This window comes from Watersipora subatra, chromosome 1, assembly GCF_963576615.1.
Source record: "Watersipora subatra chromosome 1, tzWatSuba1.1, whole genome shotgun sequence".
NCBI lineage: Eukaryota > Metazoa > Bryozoa > Gymnolaemata > Cheilostomatida > Watersiporidae > Watersipora > Watersipora subatra.
In genome coordinates, this window is record NC_088708.1 from 54165849 (window position 1) to 54175978 (window position 10130).

The 10130-nt window shown below is 34.4% G+C and overlaps 1 protein-coding gene across 1 annotated transcript; it reads left to right on the forward strand.

Annotated features, from left to right (window-relative positions):
- Positions 1–835: 835 nt before the first annotated feature.
- Positions 836–10061, forward strand: LOC137393269 (coiled-coil domain-containing protein 33-like). Its single transcript, XM_068079745.1, has 6 exons — positions 836–939; positions 3780–4016; positions 5114–5235; positions 8068–8320; positions 8883–9050; positions 9714–10061. The coding sequence occupies exons 1-6, from the start codon at positions 910–912 to the stop codon at positions 10002–10004; spliced, it is 1101 nt and encodes a 366-aa protein (XP_067935846.1). The 5' UTR covers positions 836–909; the 3' UTR covers positions 10005–10061.
- Positions 10062–10130: the final 69 nt, after the last annotated feature.

Below are 10130 nucleotides of genomic sequence, written 5' to 3' on the forward strand. Positions count from 1 at the left end.
ATAACTTACATACTTTAAAAGACATATATATATATATATATATATACATATATATATATATATGTCTTATATGATATATATATATATATATATATATATATATATATATATATATATATATATATATACATATATATATACATGTATATGAAAAGTTTATGCAAAAAAAGTACTGTGGAGATATACCAATAAAAGTTCATATTTAGAAGGTTCTGGATCAAAGATAAAATTTAGCGTAAGGTACAATATACGGTCTTATTAACTCTGACAGTAAGATTTCCTTCATCAACTTTTATTCAGAGAATGAATATTTAGATAGTGCTAGGTGAAAGATAAAATCTTATGTGCCGTACAAACTCTGACACTAGCCGGTTCACTGTTAATTTTATCCAACAAAGTTTGATAAGAACATTTATATTTAGACAGTGCTGAGTTGAAGATGGATTTTAGTATGAGAGACAGTACACGAACATACTAATTTTGGCTTTAGTAGATTCATTGTTTAGTTCATTCATTAGTTTGATAAGAACAATATATAAATACATGTCTATATTTAGAACTGTGACAGGTAAGTACCAAATTATGATCCTTGTCATTATTGTGATTGTGCGCTGCGTGTCAGCTATAGTTCATATCAACTACGGAGGTCAAACATTGGCTATCAGCAGATAGCGTAGGCATAAGGCATTTGAATAGAGCCATATACATAGGCTTAAATTGTATTGTTTAGTCGTATCCAACGCTTACAGTAAATGTTTTTACTTTAGCAATCTTGTTTGATTACCTTTGTGAAATGAATTACGTAGGCTATTAGGGTTAAGAGCAGTGCTTTACACGCACGTATGTGGACTATAGAGTGCAGCTAAGACTGAACTAGTTTGGCTGGAAGTCACTGGGTGACACTGAGCAATGGCTACTCTATATTATGCTCCATTTCAGGTATGGATTATGATCCGTAGTATTTAGATGATTAAAATAATAACCATGATATCTAAATAAGAAAGTAGGAAATATCTCAAGGGTATATGTACTAAAGAATAACTCAAGGGTATATGTACTAGAGAATATCTCAAAGGGTATATGTACTAGAAAATATCTCAAGGGTATACATACTAGAGAATATCTCAAGGGTATATATACTAGAGAACATCTCAAGGGTATATGTACTACTAGAGAATGCCTCAAGGGTACCTATATGTAATAGAACATATCTCAAAGGGTATATGTACTAGAGAATATCTCAAGGTTATATGTACTAGAGAATATCTCAAGGGTATATGTACTAGAGAATGTCTCAAGGGTATATGTACTAGAGAATATCTCAAGGGTATATGTACTAGAGAATATCTCAAGGTTATATGTACTAGATAATGTCTCAAGAGTATATGCACTAGAGAATGTCTCAAGGGTATATGTACTAGAGAATATCTCAAGGGTATATGTACTAGAGAATGTCTCAAGGTTATATGTACTAGGGAATGTCTCAAGGTTATATGTACTAGAGAACGTCTCAAGGGTATATGTACTAGAGAATATCTCAAAGGGTATATGTACTAGAAAATATCTCAAGGGTATACATACTAGAGAATATCTCAAGGGTACATGTACTAGAGAATGTCTCAAAGGTATATGTACTAGAGAATGTCTCAAGAAACGAAAGCCTGATACGTTTTTTCCAAGAGTTTTCTACAAATGTGATCAGTTGAGTTCGCGAACTTTGTTCTCTTGGATATTGTGCAATTGCTAGTAGTCAATCAGTCCTAAGATTTACGGCTTGGTGGTAGTTTGGTTTAGAGGTTAGCGGTAGATAGTTTTACGATTGTCAGATAATATTTTCTGAGATCAATCAAAGGGTTAGTAAAACTGGAACAATGACTGAATACTGAAAAGGCTGTGTGGTTCTACTCACTATAGAAAAAAATAAATATGTGAAAGGTGAAGTGTAGAAGTAACTAGAGTAAGTAATAGATAAATAGGATGAGAAGTAGAAGTTTTAAACACGTTTTGTCTTGCATGCCAAACTGTTAGCCAATAAGTGAGACTTATTGTAAAAGCTATTGACAATGTCAGAACCAATGCAACAGAATAGGAACGATGCTTTGGCACCAACAAATCAGTAAAACAAATTTACCCTGATTATGAAAGCAAAATGCTGATAATGTGTCATACTCCTAAATATGTTTGAAGACCAACTGCCATATTTAACATTCAAGTTCAGTTATCAATTACTGCAAAACCTCTATTTGAATGCCATACCACTGCATTTTTTCATGCCTTCCCTTATAGTGGCATTGTATTAAAGGTGACATTCAAATAAAGGGTGAGGCCATATTTTTTAACTAACTAATCAGAACTTTGGGAAAATAAATGTAACCCTTTACGAGCAAAGCGATATCAATGTTGCCTATATGTTGCCCTCTCTTTTGAGTGGAGCAGCATTAATGCTGTCGGCTTCAACATGTTTGCTAAACTGTTTTTCATATATGACAAAGTATCAGACCGAGTTAAACAAGAAACTACATTACTTTGAGTAAAACATATTATTAGACAGATACAGTTATTAATTATTTTCATTGTACTGATTTCAATGTTTTAAAAAAAAACTGTAAAGCATTGGAGTTAAAAAACTGACTTTAATACACCATAACAATGGCTTATGTAATAATGGCAATAATTAATTAATTACATCGATCGTATGGTACTCTTGAAGAGTATTTGTTCTCTTTGCTCATCAAAACGCTTTATCTCTTAGGCTCACTTTGTAAACCGCATTATGGCTAAAGCTAAAAACAATAGATAGGATTTAGATCTCAGTTACTTTGAATCAGAGTGTAGTTCTGATGATTGTGAAGATTGGTTTTCTCAGGTACACCGTCACTAAAACCACGACACGGTAACCACAACAGCTACAACGAAAGAATTAAATGTTACTGCTGTAAGCGAGTCATTATTAGTATTACTTTGTCGATAGTTTTCTACTGATCACTTTTTATTATGGGTTTGTAAAGATCAAACATACCGAATGTGAAAGGGTGGTCTAAAAGAAGTGGTGTTCAATTAAAGGGTAGCGCTGTATTTTTCAATCCTTATCCTATGGTGGTGTTCTATTAGAAGTGGTGTTCAAAAGAAGGTGGCATTTGATGGAGGTTTTACGGTGTGTAACACTTGCTTAGGTTGTCACAATATAACTTCACTGCAAGATGTATGGGAGCATTTTGAATAAACCTCGCTCTTGTCTATGTTTAGATAATGAGCCTTCCAAGATATTGAGTGCCTTGTGTATTATTATTGTGTTTACATTATTATTATATAAAAGTATTACATGCTTATCTATTAATCCTGTCAAATATATTCTTTCTGAGGTAACATACATGTATACTAAATATGGGCATTTCCCTCTGTAGCAGAAACAAACCATAAAGAGACTGTTGAGTTTATTAATAATGAAAAAGACATACAATACCTATGGTATACTACACCTCAGACTATATCTGCCCCAACATTTCAACAACTGTACTAATATTTTAATCTACACTGATACCTGTATTTAACCATTGCCTATATGACCACCACTATTTATACCTATACATACTTTTTTACTATAATTTTTTAGCAAGGTTGATGATTGAAATATACGTATAAACATTCGAATGACAAAAGTTGAGTGTCCTTTTGTAATTAAATCTTATGCAGCAGTTAAGGTTTATGAAAGAAAATATCCACCATTGATGAAACTTGTTCTAACTACCTTGCTGATGTTATTGTTCACCCTGCTTCAGAGAGATGAATCTGGAGAGTTGCCCGCTCCAGATGCTATTGAAAATGTCCTTCCAGACTACAAGTACATATTTTATGATCCAAATCGAAAAACCAAAGCAAAGGCAAAGGAACAGAAAACACTAGAAGAGGAAGAAAATCAGCAACCAACGAGTGCTACAGCAGTAAAACCAGATGCCCACAAAAAAGCAGCTAATCAAAGTTTAGAGCAGACACAAATGAATCTCTTAGACCATCAAGTAAGGGGTACCTGGTGATCAAAAAATGACTAACCATTGCAAGCTAGTCATTTAACATTGTGAAGCTTACATGATCTGTGATATGAATATCAACTAGTAAACATAGGAACTAATATATGTAGTGACTAGTTGAATGCTTGGCATTGCACGGGTAATAAAAAAACTACTTATAAACAGTAGAAGGTAATGTGGTTACCATTGGCTAAATTGACAAATTAGCCAAAGGCCAAATTAGAAAATTTTCTAATCTGAGTAACTTAAGCTAGTAACTTAAGCTTGCTTATATTGCTAAACTTACTATAATAAGAATAATGAAACTAGCTCATGTGACACTACGTGTCACACAGCATTGTTATGCATATTTTAACAGTTGGAATAATCATGTGTACAACTATTCCATTGCATTGCAAGTTGGCTGTGTGGCTTAGTAGATTAGCTCAACTATTTCCAAAACAGGAGATGCCAAGTTCAAGTCTAGTGCAAAGTGGATTTTTCCTTTTTAAAACTTTATTGGCACACAAATGACAACCGATGGACCAACAAACACTGAAATTTATACATATAGCTTATTATTATTATTATCTATCTCATGACTTAAACAGACTTTAATATGATTATCAATAGATCCGCATAAGAAGAACTAGTAATTATTATATGTAATCTTTAGACAACCACCATAGATAGAGGATATGACATTTAAAGATTAGATTAGATTAAATTGTGTTTATCTTAAAAAATATAGCAATTAGCTGTTGGTTAGTTCGATGGGTTTGCAAATAAGCAAGTTCTGCGTTTATTTCTCATAAATAGCCTACTCTCTGATTTCCATGTTTATGTCAGCCAACCTGTACATGTGTTAGTTTCTTTTATTATTCAGACAGTTTTATTAGTGTAACATTCCTCATTGATGCATTTTTCAATAAGTGATGAAAAAACACAATGTCTGTTATCAACACTGTTAAGTAGTGCATATTTTACAAAAATCTTCTCATCTCTCTCAATGAATTGAAAAAAATGTATACCTTTGCTCTTCGAGTATCTGAAACAAAAACAGTAAGATTATGTTCCCATGTAACGCCTCACTTTTTATATTTTAGATGAAAGAGTTAGACAATTACCGTCAAGCTGTTCATAAAATGGGCAAAGATATTTTAACCCTGCGAGACCACATACACGAGCTAGAAGATGAAAATTCTTCTCTTCGTCGTCAACTTAACAGGTAGAATTATAATGAATTTCACAAAGAAGTGATTCTTTTAGCATGAAGAATCACTTGATAATTGACTTACCGCTTGTTACTGAGAGTGGTTTATTGGTAGATAGCCGGAAGGTCATTAGAGCAATGCTTCCTGTAATTTCAGAGCTGTCTGGTTACTAGCCAATCAGCAAGTCTGTTGTTGCTCCAGCATATGACACTGCATTGATATTTAAAGTAATATCCAAAATTTCCCAAAACTTTAAAATTAAAAGTAAAATTAAACTGTAAAGTCAACCTTAAATAATAGTAAAACTCACGTATTAATGATTATCACTTTATTAATATGTTGTTACACATGTTTAAAGTTTTCACATTTTGGTAGAGTTCTATACAAAAAGCTTCTTTTAATGTTACATGTAATGACTTAAAAGGCTTATTATTTTCTTTTTCACTATGGAATGAATTAAAAAAATTACTATATATTCTGTGGGTAATATTTGCTCCAACATATGGCTGTTTCTATGGCTGACAGATTTTGAAATGAATTAGCTTTCATATGCCTAAACTTACAATGTTTAAACTGTGACTTCAACAATTATGTGACTTTACCAGCCTACTGCTATATAACCGATTATCTCTGTAGGTAAACTACCTGTGACTAACAACTGGTCACAGGTATTACCTGCTAATACTAAATGAACAGGTAGAAAATCAACCACAAAAAATGTCTCTATATTACAAATCAATTCTACCAATACATAGCCTGAGAGGAGATAACTGGATGGGGGCATATGTGTGGTCCGACCTAATAATTACAAATCAATTCCACCAATAACTAGCCTTAGAGAGGATAGCTGGGTTTGGGTACATGTGTGGTCCGACCTAATAATTACAAATCAATTCTACCAATACACAGCCCGAGAGGAGAAAATTGGGTGGTGGCATATGTGTGGTCCGACCTAATAATTACAAATCAATTTTACCAATACATAGTCTGAGAGTAGATAGCTGGGTGGTGGCATATGTGTGGTCCGACCTAATAATTACAAATCAATTCTACCAATACACAGCCCGAGAGGAGAAAATTGGGTGGTGGCATATGTGTGGTCCGACCTAATAATTACAAATCAATTTTACCAATACATAGTCTGAGAGTAGATAGCTGGGTGGTGGCATATGTGTGGTCCGACCTAATAATTACAAATCAATTCTACCAATACACAGCCAGAGAGAAGATAGCTGGGTGGGGTATATGTTTGGTCTGACCTATTAACTACAAATAAATTCTACCAATACATAGTCGGAGAGGAGATAACTGGGTGGGGGCATATGTGTGGCTTGACCTATTAATGACAGCGACTGCTGTTATCACAATTAGTTTTGCCTGCAGGTGCAATTTTGCTAAATGTAGTTAACAGTTTATGTTTTTACACTTTTAACTGACGAAGGAGAATATACTTGCACAGGCTACACAGAGTCTTGCAATGAGGCGCACTATCAGATGAGTTATCACCCATATTAGTCAATTATGGTGAATAAATATAAAGACAAAATGGGAAAGAAAACAACAATGAAGATCCCACCTCACTTATGAGAACCATAGGGTGTTTATTTAAACATTCACTGCGTTCTCATGCTTTTAATAGATTCGGAGTTGCTTTCACTTTGAATCATAAACACGGTAAAATCCAAACGCATTCAACACCATTTCACTTTGCTAAACATGTACGAAGGCATCTGCTGTGAGAAAGTGAGTCTACTTTAACCAACTTTGTTTTAAGGGTCGCATGGGGAACCTTGCAATGATCTATAGAGTGCAACTCCGAATCATTGAAACTTCGAATTTGTTCTGTAGTGCAACTTCCATGCTACAGCATGGAAACACAGTGGTTTATAGTCGGACAACTGATGAGTTGTCATACCTCCACTCAGATGTTAGTTACCACCTGCAATATTTTGGGATCTGCATGTGAGTGACTTGTATTGATAGCATCTGAATGAGACATTATCATACATTGAACAAAGTAACCAAAGGTTACCAGTTGCTCACGTCAATAATCCTTTTGCACTAGTTTTATTTTAAAAGCACTGTAATACACACCATGTTTTTAAATTGCAAATCGTATTACCATACTTGCACCCTGATTGGTTTGAGAAACACAAACGAGTAATTAATTATAAACTGATTGGCTGATTTGATACACGCCTGTATCACCACCCGCATTTGGTGATTAAACATTGAACACATTACATTGGTGTTTTGGCTGAAGTCATGTGGTCTGCTGTATCAATTTTTAAGAAGTTCTCAGCTGCAGTGACCAGCCTCATTGAAGACAGAGAATATACTTTACTAGATAACATTGGTAATTTGATGGTTTGATTACATAGTTAGGTAGATTTATCGAACTCCATTTCGTTAGTTCGTAGTTGTGTTCCCCTGCTTTGATGGCTAGAATTGCAGTGTGCAATAAAGCTCTTAACAGCAAAAATTATTTATCACCTATATTAGTCAATTATGTTGAATAAATATAAAGACAAAATGGAAAGAAAACCACAATAAAGATCTCACAACACTTACGGAAAACATTTATAAATGAAATAAATAAATAAATAAAAATAAAATAATGCTAAATAAAATAATGCTATAGGGTGTTTATTAAAACTCGCAAACATTCACTGGGCTCTTCAGCTTCGAAGGGAGCAGAAAAGAACCTCCACTTAGATTAAGTTAAAAATTACAAGCGGTAATACAACTATAACAGACATACGGAAAACACTCGCTCGCTTCAAAAGTGGCAAGCATCAGTTTTATACAGAGAAGATCATAAATAAATGATATTAAATCACTTACAGGTATGATGAGACAAGGAAGGAACTCACAGCAACGACAGCAGCTGACTTTGATGCGATCGACAAGAATGAGCTGATAGTCAGGTATATGACTTTGAAACAGAGAGTGCAGTCTCAATCTACGGAAAACACTGAACTCAAAGAGCGAATTAAAAAGTTGCAGAATGAGCTAAAAAAGAGAAATGAGAAAGAAAAAGGAATGAATGACATGAAAAAGGCGCACACATCCCAATCCCAAGAACTTCATAAGCTTCAGGTATGTACTGTACATATTATGTGGTATTGCATTGCAATCATAGAGAAGTTAGATGGTAATCTTTGTTTACAAGAGCATCCCACAACACTCTAAATCTACATTTTGTTGCATCGCTTTATGATTTTAACTTTTGGTTCTGTTTACAAACTCTACAATATTATGTTTTACTTATATTACATAATAACTCTAAAGTGTCTTACATTATATTTTATTTTTATATTGCTACCTTTTGTGTTTATGCATTATTCCTTACATCGTTTGAAAGTAGGCTGCAAGCTTGCTATAGACGTTCCACACCTTAAATACATCCAAATTTATAAATATCTTTCTGTTGGCCTTCGTAATCTTTTGCAAGTATCAAAATTGATATATTTATGAGCCAGAATAAGTTTTCTGGTATCAAACTAGGAAACATTTTTTGAGTCGATGTGAAGTAAACATAAACCAAGACTGATTTATTAAGCTACACATGTTGCTATACATTATATATATTAATATATTACACTACATATGTATATACACTATATACACACTATATACACTACATATGTATTGATGACAGGAAAGAGCAAGGAAGGTTACGCAGTTAGAGAAAGCCTGCCTTCAACAAGAGAAGGTGATAGAGAACATGGAGAAAGTTCTGAATAGTAAGAAGTTTAGCGGGGATGATGCTACCAAGGCTATAAATGAAGAAAACCAGAGGCTAAGAAATGAATTAGAGCAGAACAAGGTAATATAGAGCAGAACGAGGTAATGTGTTGGGTCAATCTTGTACTTCCGGCCTAGTAGATGGGTTGGAAAACATCTTTACAAATTTTTCCACTATCATTCACTTCCTCACTCATTTACCCCTCTCAAACATTTCCTTATCTATTTCTTCACTTTCACTCCCCTGCAAATTTGCCTACTCTTACTTGCTTCATCCTTCTCATGCATTGTTCCACATTTTCCTCTTCCACTCACCAACTCACTCCAAGACTCATATTTCACTCATGCTCTGACTTACACACTGGTTCACAAGCTGACTCACCCACTCCTTTCATTTAAATTCACAAGGTCATCTAGATCAGTAGCAAGTATGGCAATGATGGTCATATGGATACAATGGGTAGTTGACATACGCATCTACTACAGACCAGAATAAGGTTTGGGAAATTTCTTGTGTCATGGAATGCGACAAGACCTGTCAGAATGTCGTCTTGTCAGCCATTCAACAGACTTTTCTCAACTTCCATACATTCAAAAACTTTCTAAAACATTCTTAGAACTATCTATATGCTTAAAAAGCAACCATCTTATCAACCATCCACAGGTAGATCACCATCCCTCATACCTAATAGTCATCTTTTACCTAAGATTTGTGCCGACACCTGAACAGTTCATACCTATGTAGGTGAGTGGAACCAGTGAGGCCGAGAGGTTACAACTATATGAACAGTTGGAGAGGGCAGAGAACAGGGTTGGTACCTTAGAAAAAACCCTGGCAGACAATGCACGAAGCTGGGCAAAGGAAAGACAAGATTTACAGACAAGACTAAATGAAGCTGAGCATGGTTTCGCCAGGACCAGCACCATGGTTCTTCATGACTATCCATCTGGTCCTTACCAAAGACCTTATGAGCCCAAACAAGGCAGAACTTTCGGAAATGGTTCACCTATTCTAGAGCCTATTAAAAGGTTTTAAAAACAAGCGTTTGCATTGTTGGCTAAGACTTCATTGATGCATTCAGAATATTTTTTTTCCCGAGAAATTTATGCCAAATAAAAACTTCATTCAATGGTCTATAAACAAGGCTATGGGAAATCCAGT